The sequence below is a fragment of the Neolamprologus multifasciatus genome, chromosome 3 (genome assembly GCF_963576455.1).
Source record: "Neolamprologus multifasciatus chromosome 3, fNeoMul1.2, whole genome shotgun sequence".
Taxonomy (NCBI): Eukaryota; Metazoa; Chordata; class Actinopteri; order Cichliformes; family Cichlidae; genus Neolamprologus; species Neolamprologus multifasciatus.
The window spans coordinates 31,092,979-31,109,470 of NC_140441.1; the positions used below are offsets into that span (position 1 = coordinate 31,092,979).

The 16,492-nt window shown below is 40.9% G+C and overlaps 1 protein-coding gene across 2 annotated transcripts in view; it reads left to right on the forward strand.

Annotated features, from left to right (window-relative positions):
* col4a6 (collagen, type IV, alpha 6) overlaps positions 1-16,492 on the forward strand; it is a 136,850-nt gene that overhangs the window by 107,068 nt on the left and 13,290 nt on the right. Inside the window, exons 13-30 of one of the 2 annotated variants that reach the window (XM_085137817.1) lie at positions 2,418-2,510; positions 4,613-4,666; positions 4,780-4,842; positions 4,992-5,036; positions 5,596-5,649; positions 6,519-6,585; positions 6,671-6,781; positions 6,869-7,009; positions 7,339-7,377; positions 9,280-9,366; positions 9,632-9,789; positions 9,941-10,123; positions 10,868-11,051; positions 12,168-12,212; positions 13,838-13,909; positions 14,416-14,523; positions 15,459-15,677; positions 15,830-15,988. In XM_085137817.1, the coding sequence (XP_084993943.1) occupies positions 2,418-2,510; positions 4,613-4,666; positions 4,780-4,842; positions 4,992-5,036; positions 5,596-5,649; positions 6,519-6,585; positions 6,671-6,781; positions 6,869-7,009; positions 7,339-7,377; positions 9,280-9,366; positions 9,632-9,789; positions 9,941-10,123; positions 10,868-11,051; positions 12,168-12,212; positions 13,838-13,909; positions 14,416-14,523; positions 15,459-15,677; positions 15,830-15,988 (1,882 nt within the window). Of the gene's footprint in view, positions 1-1,089; positions 1,180-2,417; positions 2,511-4,612; positions 4,667-4,779; positions 4,843-4,991; positions 5,037-5,595; positions 5,650-6,518; positions 6,586-6,670; positions 6,782-6,868; positions 7,010-7,338; positions 7,378-9,279; positions 9,367-9,631; positions 9,790-9,940; positions 10,124-10,867; positions 11,052-12,167; positions 12,213-13,837; positions 13,910-14,415; positions 14,524-15,458; positions 15,678-15,829; positions 15,989-16,492 lie in introns of both variants that reach the window. The other variant, XM_085137808.1, reaches the window with a different exon arrangement.

Below are 16,492 nucleotides of genomic sequence, written 5' to 3' on the forward strand. Positions count from 1 at the left end.
TTTATCTATCACGGCTATTATTCCTTTACCTTCTCTAATCTGTTTTTGAGCCTTATATTTATATTTTACCATCTTTTTTTGCCTCCTTTTTCTTTTGCTCCACCAGCGTCACCATTTTTAAAAAATGCAGTAAATTTATATGACAGAAAAGAGTCCAACTGTAAGGCAGCAGTTTCTGCGGACTACAATGTTTGCAGATGACACTGTGATCTGTAGTGAGAGTCGGGAGCAGGTGGAAGGGACCCTGGAGAGGTGGAGGTCTGCTCTGGGGAGAAAAGGGAAAGTCAGTATAAGCAGGACAGAATACATGTCTGTGAATGAGAGGGAGACAGGTGGAAAGGTGAACATGCAAGAAGCAAAGGTGGTCAAAGAGTGCAGTCAAGTGGGAGTGGGTGGAGACGAGTGTCTGAGGTGATTTGTGACAGAAGGATAACCGCAAGTGGGAAAGAGAAGATTTAAAAAATGTTAGTGAGACCTGAAATGGTGTATGGTTTGAAGACAAAAGAACAGGAGGTCGAGCTGAAGACGTTAAGGTTTTCATTGTAAAAGTCCAGAATGGATAAAATTAGACAATTATTTTGTGTGTCAGAACAATGAGGCGACAGCTAAATGTCACAACTGCCACCAAAGGCAGACTGTAGTGTAAACGCTGTCTCCAGGTGGAAAACCGGAGGAGTGATACGTCTCATGTTGTGCAGGTGTCTAAAGAAGTACAAAGCTTTAAAAAGATCTACTTTCAATATAAGGACTGATGTCCCTTATCGACTGTGTGCACATTTATATACATAACAGCAGGTTAGATTAACTTTGAAAAAAGAAAACTGAGGTCATTAGTTGCATCTGATCAGCTCTGATGCTACTCTGCTTCACACTGTACTGAGAGTCCAGATCTGCTCTGCTCAGTGAATATCATTTAATGTGATTTTTCAAGGTGCTGATGCTATTTTCTCACCTTTGCTTCAGTAAAATAATCCTCCCATTCTCTCCTTTTCCTCTCACCTTCTCTCCTTCCTTTCTCCATTCCCCTCCTCTGCTCTTTGCGTCTCCTGATTGGCTAACAGTGTGTTTCGTGTGTATTTCGGACTCTAGGGTGACGTGGGTCTTCCCGGACCCAGGGGTAGTCCCGGCGACACGTCGCTAAGCGGCCCAAAAACACTCACTATCTACAAAGGAGATAAGGTAACACAGCAAAGGAAGGGAAGGAGCGAAGGTTTTTGAGCTAACACAACAGACACACAAAAACACACGCAAGGATGTGGTGGGGGTTTCACTGCAGAAAGTAACCACAAAAAAAGAAGTGCAACGATGCAGCAGTAGGCAGGTCGAAGGTCTAATAAAGAAGAGGAGCAGTGATTGCAGCAAACCTTACAAACCTCAGAGAGGAGGACGTGCTGGAGGGAGTAAACAAGGAGCCGAGGGAGGACGTGAGGAGACACGGGGAGAGGTGGAGGAGAGGTCGGTCATCACTGTCCAGACTCACAGAGAGCAGCAGTCGTGCATCTGTAATCAGAATTTGGAGAAAAAATCATTTACATTTTTCAGCCAACCTGAATTTTTTTAATTAAGATCATTTAAGAAATACAGTATTTATCCCATATTTGTTTTACAGCTGTAATAAAAGTAATGAAAGCAACACAGATGCTGCAGACTGTGAGTGTGAGAGCCAAACTATGGCATTAAAGGTGCTGTAACTGCTGGAAAACCACTGATTTAGTTTAGGTTCAGTAAAAATTGCTCTGCACCAAAACTAGGAAGCTTTTATTGTGAAAGGTGTTTGGATAAAATAGTTTTTCTTCCTTGGGATGTGTTCTCATTGTGCAATGTGTTTGAGGCTTATAACATTTATGCATTAAACTGCAGTCTAGTGAACACAAAATGGACCCTAGTGAAAAGTTTCTGTTATAAACTTTTATAAACTGTTATAAACGCAGCGTGTCTGAGCTTTCAAATTCAAACTATTGATCCTAAAGCTGCCCGTTGGATAAAAAGTTTATTTTTGGTAGCTTTCAAACACATGACACAGACTGACACATCTTGAGTACAGACAATTTTGGAAACATGATCTGCCAAAAGAAATCAAATCTGTTTAGTTATAATTAATTAAAAAACCTTCTGCATACCAATGTTAAAATTTAATCTGACTATTACTGTCTGAACTTCCTTCAAAGTTTCTGTAAGTAGGATTAAAGTTGTAAAAAAACAGCAAACACCAGCCTCTCTTCATCCTCATCCATAAAGCTCCTCGCTCCTCTCCTCGGTCTGCGCTCTCTTCAGCCGCTTCCTGCGCGGCCTCATGTCGTCCATCCTCCAGTCGACAGTCTGCCCTCTCTTCCCCTAAACGTTCCAAAAGCTGGGGTTTTTCTTTCCCGCGCTTCGTCAGCGTAAACAGCTCTTTCTTCCTTGGTCACCGCATCCAGGGCGACATGGGCTTGCCTGGTGACCCCGGCCAGCCAATGATCAATGGCGTTGTGGAGTTTGTGGGTTTTCCCAAAGGAGACAAAGGAATGCAGGTTTGTTGGGAAACACAAGTCATAATTAGCGTTTTATTTCACTGTCACAAAAAAATCTGTTTCAAACATAAAAAAGTCATTTTAATGGTGGCAACAGCCTGAAAGTGATCGACACCATCATGTGTTGGTAAACTTGTATGCTTCACTTTGTAAAATTTATAGAAAAGAACATATACTTTTCTCCCAGGTTCACTGCTTTATGAATCAGAGAAACTGACATTTTTCTTTGGTGTAACCGACACATCCAAATCAAGACTTCCTGTTATGACCATGTGTCACTGGGAAAAGTAGATTTTTAATTATTGCCACATGACAGCGATGGTCATCTGGCAGATTTCTTGAAAAGCGAGCTCTCTATTTGCCCAACACATATTGTTTTTGCTTCGTGCAACCAAAGCACGCTCCAGCGTGGCTGATCAATATAAACACAAGCAAAAAGCTTCCTGTCCTTTACCAAGACTTTCTGCAAATGCATCTAACCTCTGTTTGTAGAGGCGACCAAAATAGTTTCTGAGCCTATGGCCACTCAGAAAGTTAAAAAACAACACTATACCAATGCTGCAGCTTTATATTGAACGCATTTAAACTCACAACACTAACATCTAGTTTTGCAACGCTATCGCATTTCCCCTGATATAATAAATCAGTTAAAACATGCTTCCCAAAATGTATTAAAGTAGAAAAATGCACGGCAAAAAGGACTCTTCTTGTATTTCCCCTCTACAAAAAAAGGTATCAAAGAGAAAAAAATCTACAAAAATAAAAGAAAAATGGAAACTTATTCCTGTGAAATGTGATCCTTTTCCAGGGAGGTGACAGTCTCCCTGCATTACTGAAAACCATAGGATAGATAAACAACAACAACAAAAAATTGGAAGGGTGAAGGTGACCAGCTATATACCTTTTGAGCATATGAATTCCCCTGGGAAATACCACTGAGTGATATTTACTCACCGCGTGGGTGCAAATCACCCCATGTTAGTGCTTTAGGGTCTAAACAGACAGCAGCAGCCACATTAAGCTGTTAAATGATGAGCTGCATGAGACCGTTTTCTTAGCAAGGTGTTGTTTTTATCAGACTGAAGCAGGATTAAATCAGATCACAGCCGCACAGCGATGGAAAAAAGCCACATACGTCACGATAATGACAATCCTTTCTTTTGGTAGCTCTTGCTCCGAGACCTCAGTGATCTCCAGACTTTTATAAGACCTTTTGCATGCCTGAGTCAGTAAAAGTTTCACAGCTGGAAGGTCAAAATAATAAACCTCAGGCTACATGAATAAGAGACAAATGGAAGGAAAAGATGTGGAAAAATGACATCTTTAATTCCACTTCATCAAAACTGTAAATTAGGGAGGGACTAACAGTCACTGTTATTAAATTACATGCAACAGACTTGAGGCACAACAGTGCTGCATGCATTTCAACAAGAGGAGTACGTCTACTTCACTGTCCAACAAACTATGACTGTCGCAGACGATCCTGATTTTAGCACAATTAAATACAACCCCACTTATCCCCAAAATTGCGACGCTTTAAATGTACTCTAGATAAGAACTGAATGCAATGATTTGCAAATATTTTATGAATAACTGAGAAAATGCGTAATTTTAAGAAAAACTGGCAAAAGGTGAGTAACATGATTGGATATAAAAAGAGCCTCTCAGAAGTAATGCAGAGCAGAGGTTCAACAATTTGCAAATTGTCGAATAATTTCAGAATAATGTGCTTCAATATCAAATTATTAATACTTAAAATATGTCGTCATCTACAGTGCATAATATCAAAAGATTTGGAGAATCTAGGGGAATCCAAAAATTCCTATTGGTTGTCTGTGATCTCTGGGTGCTCAGATGGCGCAGCATTAAAAACAGGAATGATTCACTCAGGAAAATCATTCCATGGGCTCAGGAACACTTCTACAAATTCATCCACAAAATGCCGGTTAAAGCTCTACCGCGCAAAGAAGAAACCACGCGTGAACAGGATCCATGATATGTTAAAGGCAATAAATGAAACAAAAACAAATGGGGTTGGAGTGCGTAACCAGGATGTATTTTTTGCTGTTGTTTACTTTGCTCTTTCGTTGCCTCTCTCAAAGGGTGACCCCGGTCCAAAGGGAATTAAAGGATACCCTGGAATACCTGGCCTACCTGTAAGTATTCAAACAGTTTGCTTGTTTATTTTTTATTTCATGCCCACCATGCAAGATGCATTCTAGGAGAAATTTTGATTCAGGAGACCTTCCTTTTTGTCGCTTAATCACAGGGACCCTTTGGCTATCCTGGAGAATATGGAGAAAAGGGCATTCCTGGATACCCCGGGAGCAGAGTAAGACTCTGTGCTTTTTGGCTTCAGTTGCAGTGCATTTAGTGACATTACTGTTTGAAATTCCTTCCGTATTTCCCTTTGTGAGGGGAACTCCTCTCACCATTTCCTCTTCTTCTGTGGTGGGTGTTGTTTGTGTTTCCGCCAAGCAGGGGGCTCCAGGGTTTAACGGACCGCCCGGCATTCCAGGACTGCAGGTAGGGTTCGTAAGACTGTAAGCGCAGAGTTTTAGTTCTCACATTAATTATGTGCCACAGAAAATACTCAGCTGGCTTACAGGTGAAAGTAATTGTTTCTTTGCCTTCATCCCCACAGTTATCCTCTTATATTAGACACATGTTCTTTCCTACATAGAACATAGAAATGTTTTTCTCTTAAACAAATATAATTTTACCTTTATTTAGTGAATTGGGGTTTCATGTAAAAATGTAGTTGATGGTCTTAAATCATAGAAAAAAAGAGCAACACATGTGTTGCCCTTACTCCATGTTAATAATCATATTCATGTGCATTCACAACCAAAAAGTCCCACAAAAACCAAGAAGAAATACAGTACATACTTCGAAGTACACTTCAGATAACCTCATAATATCTATAGGAAACTCAGTAGTTATTGCATCCTCTTATTTTCTAACTCATGACAAAATATATATATTATTGTCAGTATAGACACCCCTGCTGCACGGCATGATAGCCATTAGTCTTTAAACCTGTACAGTATGTTAAATTTAGATTAATTTTTCTTCTTCCACCCAGGGACCCAAAGGACGTCCAGGCACCCCAGGCTCATCGGGATACCCAGGATTCAAGGTACAATCACTGTGCCTCTAAAGCAGATGTATGGTACAAGTCAGGGGTATTTTCTTTCAACTGTGTTTTCCTATATCCTAATTATTATAAAGAGACATCAACATTTCTTACTAAAAAGAAGTTTTATATCATTTGTAATTAGTGAACCTGTGAATTTATAACACCACAATATATCAGATCCACACGCCGTAGGCATAAAGGCAAGAGCTGAAAGGGCAAAGTATGTATAAAGCTTCTCTGCTATTTCACCAGCAGATGGGGCTACTGTGCTCACACTGATGGTAGCAATTTTTATTGCTCTATCTGTAAAATATACTACTCTTGTTACAGAGGTAATGACGACTTGTAAAAGTGGATATTTTTTAATATAAAACATTAACAATAATTAAATTACCTAATCACGGATCTTCATTTATAGACACTACCCTAGCTTAGCAGTTACAGGACATTTCATTAAACCCTTTTGACTTCTTGGTAACATATATCTAATCATCTGATAATATGGCAGCAGTTGTATTTGGACATGTTGACATGGTCAAGATGACCTGCTGAGGTTCAAACCGAGCAAAGAATAAGGAAGAAAGGTGGGTGAAGATGCCTTGTTAATATCAAAGGAGAGTGGCTTGACTACTCTGAGCTGAGAAGAAGGCAGTAACTCAACAACCACTCATTACAGCCAGAAGAGCAAACGAGCATCACTGAAAGCACAAAATGTTAATATCACTCTGCCACAATGACACATTTTCAGCTGGCACCCTCTGGGTTTTATGGTTAGCTAACTAAAAATGGCTACTTATCTATATGTTGGTTTAGAGAGATGATACCATCAATATTTCTGCTCTAACCTGTTTTTTGGGTACATCCTGTAGGGAGACCAGGGAGACCCCGGACCCCCAGGACCTAGCTCTTTTGTTAATGGGGGTTATGCTATTCAAGGTAACATGAACACCTTGAGTTTTTTTACACATGTGTTCCTGTGAACCACCTGCCCTTTAACCACCTCTTCTGTGATTGGTTGCAGGACCTCCAGGGGACTCGGGTTTACGTGGCTTTCCAGGACCCCGGGGTGACCAGGGACCTCAAGGCTTTCCAGGACCTCCCGGCCAACCAGGACCTGATCGTTTTGGTCCAGGTAATACACACAAATTCACACTGATCATGGAGGATTAACCACCATCAGTAATGATCTTTAGACAACAGAAGCTGTCTGTGCACACAGGTCTTCAAGGTCCTCCTGGGCCCAAAGGTGTAAAAGGAGAAGTGGGTGACCCCGGCTTACGACCCACTGGTTTTGAAGGTTTCCCAGGACTCCCTGGGCCCCCAGGACCCAGTGGCCTTCCTGGACCTCAAGGCCCTCCAGGTACATTTACACAAAAACAGCGGATAAAGCTCTGTGGTCCTTCCCTCTCAGGCAAGCAGAAGTAGAAACCGAATATTTGAAAGTACAGCTTTATTTTTATTTTCCTCCTAATTTTCTTATACATGTTTGAGCTTTGACTGTTGTGTAAGTTGTGCTCAGTCTCTGTTACTGTTGGGGTTACGGGGATTGAAGCAAAATATTTTTCAGTATATAAAAAATACGTTTTTACATTTTAAACACAATAAAATTCAACTACTCGGTAGAAGTGAAAGACAAGACATAGAAACACTTTCAAATATAACAGCTGACTGACTTTGCTGTCCTCCAAGGCACAAACGCTGAGCCCTGCTACATCTATCCTGATACAGGTCAGTCCTACAGGTATCCCAAAGGCAGCCATATTTCTTTGAAACTCGCCAGCAACAATCACGCTGCCAAAGTGAAATTCAAACCCGCAGACTCAACTTTCACAGCCAGCATCTAGCTGCCACAATGCTTTTATTTGAATCACTTCTGTGCTGTGGAGGGAGCGGTTGTTAGTATAGAGTGTAGCCAGCTTCAGTCTTGGATATGAGAGGCTCTCTCTACTGATCCAAGCTGCTTCTCTCATCTCTGGTGACAAGGTGCCGCCTGCTGTGAACGTAATTCACAGATCTCACGTGGACATTAACGCTTGCTAGCAAAAGATTTTTTTTAATGACTGTTTATTTGTAAAACAAACACATGGAAACACAGGGAAAAAAAGTCTGTGTAACGTATTGGAAGGAAATCATTGGAAAAACATCCAAAGGTGGTTATAAGTAGGGCTGCCACGATTAGTCGACTAGTCACGATTACGTCGACTATCAAAATCGTCGACGACTGATTTAATAGTCGACGTGTCGTTTGAAGCTTTGTAAGATCCCAAAAGACGCAGGAATAAGTAGTAGGATTTAAGAGTGTAATAACGGACTGAAACAGAAGATGTCAGCACTGCATGCACAAGGATCCCAGCTGCCGTTAAACCCCGAAGAAGAAGCTGTCCCAGAATTCATAGCAGCCCAGCGCAGTTTCCAACAATGGCGGCAGCTAGTTAATTTTAATGTTACTCTTATTATTCTTTCTGGGTCATAAAATAAATGTTTAACATATTTTCAGGCGAGAATGTAGCTGTATAAACCTCAAATTTCTGCTCAGTTTATCAAGACACCACATATTTATAAAAGCGCTCCAACGTTTTCGGAGATGTCTGTTACCCACCAGCTCGATAGCTAGCCGGGGGCAAGGCTCACTAGAGCCGGTGAGAACACCGGACTCCCAGCAGATTGTTTTCAAACCCACCGCAGTCTTTCGCTACTCAGGTTTAACATATATAAGTAACTTCAAAATGTTATTGTTTGGCTTTTTTCAGGATTTTATTTGTTCCTGAGTAAATTGGTTTGGCTGAGATTAAAGTTATAGTTTTTACACAGCTGAATAAACATCAACCAGACCGCTGATTGTCAGAAGTGTGAGATGCTCGAGAATTTACTCCGGTGTCCTGTTATATTTTAGATAGCAAGGAGTTTATTAAACTTCACCGAAACAATCTGCAAATTTCATTAAAATTTAATAAACTATCATCTTGTCTTTATTTTTAGTTAGCACATACCTTAAACACTTAAAGCTGTAAGCTAATGATAGTTATATAAGAGCAGATGCTGCTGGTGCAATAAGCTGTACAAGTCCAATGGATGATGATCTGATTAGTCGACTAATTGCAAAAATAATTGGTGACTAGTCCACTATCAAAATAATCGTTTGTGGCAGCCCTAGTTATAAGATGATTTCACTGGCATGGAAGATGACTGTGTTTGGGTATTTTCTTTGCCGGGGTAAGACTCCGAACTGCAACAGGCTGTGCATGCTGCTTCCGGTGAGTAGCTCTTAACCATGACGGTTGATGTAAAATCACTGAAGGGGTTCATGTTGTTTTACATTTTAAGATGACAAAAAATAAGCCTCTCATCTTGCAACAGCAGCTTAAATCTTTTGTCAAATCTGGAAACCAAACAAAGCAAACTAACCTGATTTTAAACTGTGGCTTCGAGCCGCACTTCCGCACTGCTGGCTTGAGTAATTCCTTTTCCGGTTATTGAAAGCATGGTTTCAAAAGGAGAAGCAATAAATCAGTTCAAGAAACTTAAACAAGTATAAAGTGTTTGTGTAAAATCTTAAAGTAACAATTTGTGACTTTTAAAACTACTTTGCGGTCAGTGTAACCTCTAATGGGTGTGTGTTTGTGCTTGCAGGTGACTCACCAACTGCTCCCCCTGGAGGCCCCGGGCTGCCTGGTCCCAGAGGATTTCCAGGAAACATTGGTGCCAAAGGGTTTAGAGGTACACACAGATATGCAGACTTCATGAAATGAAATGATTTGTTTCTTGCAAAAATATATTTAAATCATAGCGTTTTTCAAAAATGAGTCAAAATTGTTGCAGAGAAGTGAAGAGGTGAGTGAGGAGTTTACCAGATGTAATAAATGAAGAGCAAGCAGCAAAATACAAATACGAAGCATTGGTATCCAAGGAAACGAAAACACAACTACTGGAAATGAAAGCAAAAGTGCGACAATCTACAATTCTTAATCCCGCCGTCCTGCAGGCGACCCTGGTGACTGCAGATGTTCTGGAGGAGACTTCTCGGGGTTAGTTGGACCACCTGGACGTCCAGGAACCAATGGCAGTCCTGGCCTGCCTGGGGTGAAGGGTTTTCTTGGAGACCCCGGTTCACTAGGCTTCAGTGGTCGTCCAGGACCTAGTGTAAGCAAAACTCTGCCCTTGATATGACTTGAATGGGAATTATTAATAATAATCATCATCATCATCATCATCATCGTATTAATCATAATGATAAGTAATTTAAATGCATGCATACCAGTTTCTGAAGTTTCACATTTCTGTAAATCTGCAGGGTCCTCCTGGTCAGCAGGGCTTCCCCGGGCGTAAGGGAGAGAAGGGGGCTCCATATTACCCCACCCTAAATCTGGGGTTGAAGGGAGCCATAGGAGATCCTGGACCCAGAGGACCTACAGGTGAAACAGGAAAACCTGGAAGAGACGGACTGCCTGGCTTCCCTGGATTTCCTGGACCCCCAGTGAGTCCTTCGAAACACAGTTTACATATTAGTTCATCTTCAGAAAGATTTTAATTTAATACGTTTTTAAAAAGACGTCCAAATGAGGATCATTGTAAACTAATTTCCTCTTTCCTCTCATATATTTTCTGTCCTTTCATTTTGTTTTTTTTCCCTTTCTTCTTCTTTTGTTTTTCGTCTCTCGCTTCTTTCATGTCTTTTCATCTCATTCCCTTATTTCCTTTCTTCTCCTGTATAATTTCTGTGCCTTTCTGTTCATCCCCCTTTCTTCCCCCTTTTATTTTGTATTTTATCATCTCTTTCCTTCCTTTTTCTCTTTTCCTTCCTTTTATTTTCTTTTGTCTTCTGTTTTCTCTCCCACCTTTTCATTATCCTTCTTTTGTTTTACTCATATTTTCTACCACTCACCTCCTTTGCTTTCCCTTTTTTGCTTTTTTTACTTTCTTTTTCTTATATTTCCTCTAACTTTCCTTTTCTCCTTTCTCCTGGCCTATCCTTTTTCCCGTTTCCTTATTTTCCATTCCCTCTTCCATTTCTCGCCTTTCCTTTCCTTTCTTTCCTTTGCCTTCTTTCCTTTCCTTTCTTTCCTTTGCCTTCTTTCCTTTCCTTTCCTTTCCTTTCCTTTCCTTTTCTTTTCTTTCCTTTCCTTTCCTTTCCTTCCCTTTCCTTTCCTTTCCTTTCCTTTCCTTTTCTTTCCTTCCCTTTCCTTTCCTTTCCTTTTCTTTCCTTCCCTCTCCTCTTTAGGGTGATGCAGGCATCGGCTCAAGGGGAGAAAAAGGATTTCAAGGGTTTCCAGGTTCTAAGGGTCGTCCTGGAGGCCCTGGTGAGCCGGGCATTGGCTATGATGGAGCACCCGGCTTGCGTGGAGACCCTGGAGAACCCGGTATACCTGGTTCTCCAGGTATACTGGGTTCACCTGGAGAGAAAGGTAAATAATGGTGTTTTGAGTGTGTGTCCGTGAGACAGAGAATGACATAAAATATGTGAATGTGTGTCATGCAGTCTTCTTCCACAGGGCGATATCCACACCACCTCATCCCATCACTGTCCATCCTCAGCACACAACAGTTATCATCCTCACATGCTAGATCATTATAAGACCTCTGTGAGGCAGCCTGTCCAGGACTGGGACAGAGCTTGTGGCTCTTGTTAGATTTCCTCTTCCAAAGCAGCTTCCTGCTCTCCGTGTTTCCTCAGCTGCAGCAGCAAACGATTAACGAAATGATTAACGGTCTCCATTAATGTACTTACACACTTCACCTGCAGCCAACAATCTATAAACTGCTTCCTTAATGGAATGATTGATGCTTAATGATGATGATGTATTTGCTGATTAAGCTAAAACGACTGTGCTTGTTTAGTCTCAGAACAGGTGAGAAGTTTGATCTTTGCCATGTCTGGATTTTTACCCAAAAATCTGCTGCTAAACGAAATTTATATAACCAAACCAAAACATAGTTTTTATGTGTTTTTTCCTTTGCAAATCTTTTTTTTTTTTTTTACTAATCTTATATTAGCTTATCAACAGTCAGCTTCTAGCTACACTTTTCAGTTTTTTGCTACAGCCACAATGAATATAAAATGATGGCGGCAGCAGACGCCCGTATCTTCCTGAGACTAAATGACACAAACCTTTCGGCAGCAGCTGGCCACTCATCTTTAGTATGAATGTGTGCTTTCATACCATGACAACTGATTAATTTTTGCTTTTAATATGAAGGTTATTGTCGCTGGCAGGAGTTAAGAGAGAACGAAGTGTTTGGATGCATCGCTGGCGCACAGATGCCCCTCCTTCCTCTCTCTCCTCTCATGTTGATGGCAATAACCTGTTTTTGCCTGAACTGAATGAACTTATTGCTGATTTGCTGATACCTGTTGTGATGAAAACCCAACTCAATGGCTTTTTTGGGGCATGCAAATCAACCTAACTGGCTTTGTATGCTGCCACCTTCTGCCTCTCCCTCTCTCTCTAACTGTCTTTATCTCCCCCATCCATCCATCCCCTCGTCTCTCTGACCTCCTTTGTGCATGTGTATCTATCCAGGTGAAAGCATCTGTGAAGGGCTTAATGACGCCGAGGAGGGACAGGGTGGGTAACTGATTCTTTTATCCACCAGCCAGGCTAGTGAGCCTTCGACAGAACCTCTAGAGTTAGTTTCAGGCAGACGAGCAGCTGGTGGATGAATATGCTGCTGCTGTTTACAATGGAAGCAACCTGTTCGGTCTGTCTGATGGGTTTCAAAAAAAGAGCATTCCACATTCAATGAATGATGCTTCAATTATATGACTTTCAGAAACAAGAGAAACTTTTTAGGCCAGTAAACCTCCCACGAACAGTTGGGTCCAAAGTTATTGCAGTAGTGTGTAAAGAACTGTAAATGTCATAATTCATAAAACTAAAATAGAGAGAAAAGAAGACATCGTATGAATGATGACCATTAAAAATATAACCATGGGTTTTGCTTTAGTCAAGCCTGTAGGACCTCGAAGATAGAAAAGGGAAAAATTACTCAGTATATTTAGGGAGACAAAATAACTTGTGATCATAATCCAAACCTAAGCCTATAATCTGGTTAAACAAAAGTTGTTGTCTTTGTTCCCTAATTGCCAAGATTTGGGCATAAAAAGAAAGAATGATTCTGATTGCTTGGGGTTATAGTTAGGCTTAGGTTTGGCACAGATGATGAATTAGATCTCAGAGGGTTAATGATGTGATGTAAGCCATTCATCAGCTTTGGGTTGCCAGGTTATGCATTTTCCTACATAGCCCATGTTTATCCTTTTTATCATTCTGCCCTTGTAATATTAGTAGACCCTTGGTAAACACCTAAGAAACTCCAGTGTTTCTGCAGCTCTGTCAAAAAGCATTGTGTCAAAGATATTTTTCACAGTCTGGGAGCTCAGACTATTGTTTGAGGTCTTATTACAGTTTATAAATGTTTCATAAGGGAAGTGTTTTCAGAAAAAGCCCCAGTCTTCTTTAATCATGGTAAACATAGTGCACTCTGGAAACTACTGGCTAACTGTCAATCATTTGTTCATGACGAGGCCGATGGAAGCTTCTCGATCCCTGCATCTTCAGGGTTTCCACTCAGGCCCAGTCAGTCAATGATTGACTGTCGAGCTTCAGGGCTGTTTATACGCATTCGGCTTCCAATCAAAGCTGCTGAAATCTTGCGCATGTTTTCAGGCCAAGCCTCTGCTAAATGCTTTTAATTAATGAATGAAATGAAACACAAAACCCGCACTGGATTTCTAATTCCCATTATCTTCTTAATATAATGAATTTGCTTCTAACTCCCTGTACAAAAAGTCTCTGTTGGTGTGAGTGGAGGCGATAGACAATCAGCACCTCAACAAAACATTCACTGAATATAATTATCCAACATTTTACTGTGTCACTGTGTTTATATTGCAGTTATTTATAATAATACATTATCACATATGTCTAAAATGGTGTTAAAGTTTATGTTTCACTATACTGAAGACTTTGTTTGTATTTATTAACATGTGATTTTGACCTGTGCTACATTGTGCTAATTCAACTCTTTGCCCTGATTTGATTAGTTGAAAAGAATACACAACTCTAAAACTGTGTTTATATATAAATAGGTATACATTTTTAGATGTGCTATTATGTGTCCAAGTGTTCACTCTAAATGTGTATTCAAGTGCTTGAGGTCTGAATGCTAACCTGTGTATGACTGCTACCAGGACAAACTCTGCCTTGCGTATTTACGGGTGAGGCAGGAGATCCAGGCGATCCCGGTTTCCTTGGACAACCAGGTACGATTTAACAGATGTCTTATGGTGATTTTACAGCCTTAAAGCCTTAAACTCTATTATGATCACAGTTAGGCACAAACACACACGCACCTTTACACCATATGTTCTCTGATTGGCTGCCTATCCCTCTCTATGACATCACGGATCCAAGAATAGATTGTAGTAGTTTATTTTTACACAAGTTGACCTCAACATTTCAAACTATGGAACAACAGGAAATGGAGAAAAGCATAATAGGTCGTCTTTGCATGCACTTTCACATTGTTCATTTGTAGATACGGGTGCAAATTGCATGATTTTACTTTGTGGCTCTAGGTTTTGTAGTTGATCAATTAAGATTCTCAATCAGTGTTTACAGAAATAAGATGAATATGTTCATTAATAATTTTATGAAACAACTTTGTCTGTATTACTGCTTGTAATGTTGTGACTAGTGCTTACGAACTGGCGAAACAAATCATCAGAATCAGCTAATAATAAGACATCAACTTGTGCCTCTTTGCCAGGTCTTAAAGGTAAACCAGGGCTGCAAGGGCCCTCTGGACGTCCAGGGTTTGATGGCCCCAAAGGAGAAAGAGGAGACCCCGGCACCGGAGGCGTGCGTGGACCTGAAGGTAAAATTGCGTGGTGGGGTTTCTCTGTACCAGACTGCAATAAGACATAACATGCAAAAGTCAAATAATTACAAATGAAACTCAAAGTTTTTTTTATTGTAATGTAAATTGAATTGTGTAATTCATTTAATTATCCTCTAATCTCTGATTTAGACCTTCTTATAATGCAATTACATGGCAGGGATAGCTGGTGTGTTTATGAATTGGACCAAAAAGCAGACACAAGATACAAAAAATAGAAGAACGAGGCAAGGACATGAAACTGAATGGGAACATGCAAAAATGTGAAATAATCAAAACATGAAAATGAAAATGAGTATGAGCATGAACATGAACATAAACCCGGACAGTTGGAAACTTTGACATGAAGACAACCAAACAGCCCGACACTCAACAGAGGAAGATGGGTGACTTAAATACACAGAAGGGTAATGATAGAAGTGGAAACTCCTGGGGAAACACAGCTGAAACAAATAAACATGACGCCACAGGGGAAGCAAAACTAAACACACTGAACATGGAAACAAGACTTACAAAATAAAGCAGGAAACATAATGGAGCATAGACACGACAGCACAAGGGTGACAATTAGAACATGGATCAGAAGGGAGAGACTAATCCACTGGCATAAATGAAAGTAAAAACACAGAGGACGAGACCGACTGCACAGAGGACAGGAAACGATTCGTAAATCAGAAGACACTGATGGAACAAAAACTAGAATAAAACTCAACTAAACCCTAACTCAATAATAACACCAGAACTTAATATTATCTCAATCTTAACATGTTTATTGACATGTTTAAAACATGTCTTTCTGTCTTACGTTCCACCTTGGTTGGTTGCAACTTCCTGTCACAGAGAGAGTGATAGAGAGGGTGCTTCCAACTTCACTGTTGTGCATTTTAATGCGTTGCTCATGTCATTCCCTGCAGGTTTCACTGGACCCAGAGGGGACCCTGGTATTCCAGGTATCCCAGGGCAGAGTTTTGATGGGCCCAGGGGTAAGGACGGTCTCCCAGGCCGTCCTGGAGCGAAGGGCCAGCCTGGAGAGGTGCTAGGAGCTACACCTGGATTTCCTGGTCAGAACGGTTTACCAGGAATTCCTGGAGACAAGGGCCAGCCGGGAATACCTGGAGGACCCGGAATGCCTGGTGGGTAGCAGGATTTAAGTCAGTTACTTATTTTAATAAAAACAAATAAAAACATAGTATTCGATGGGTGTCCTGAAATAACAAATGTCAGCTGACTTAACATTTAAATGCTTCTGCAAGCAACACTTTGTAAATAAAGTCTGTTCTTGAAGGGTTCGATGGACGTCCTGGTGCTCCTGGTCGAAAAGGAGAACGCGGAGTTAACGGTTTTCCTGGTAATCCTGGCCTTCCTGGGCTTCCAGGTGACCCAAATGGTGGCATTCCTGGTCCACCTGGCCCTGATGGTAGCAAGAGTCTGAGAGGACCACCAGGTGAGAGAAAAAAATGATTTGGGGGTTTTGTTATATTTTTTGCACATTTTACACTCGAATTTGTACCTTTGAGAGATTCTTAGTGTGAATTATTGCAAAAGAAGGTGAAATATGGCTTTGTTGTGATCTCTACTGAAATCCTTCACCTCTCATCCCTGCACCAGTTCTGGTTCATTCCTCTTTTTTTCACATCGTTCTTTCACAGTCATCCATCATCACAGTTGCCCGTTTGAATCGTGTTGTTGTTTATCAAACACTGCATCACCCACGAGAATGTCTTCTCCCTCTTTTTTTTGTATTGTTGTATTTTTCCATGTCTCTGTTCTTCCTCCTTGTCACTTTCATCTTTTTTTCCAACACCACCACCACCATCATCATCTCCATCCATCCTCTCATCCCTCCATCCTTTTTTTGTTGGTGTTGGGTCACTCGTTATAGGCTGCCCAGGTGAGACACTCTTTCCCTCATCCCATTGTCCATCTCTCCTCCCTCCCAGCTGCGCCA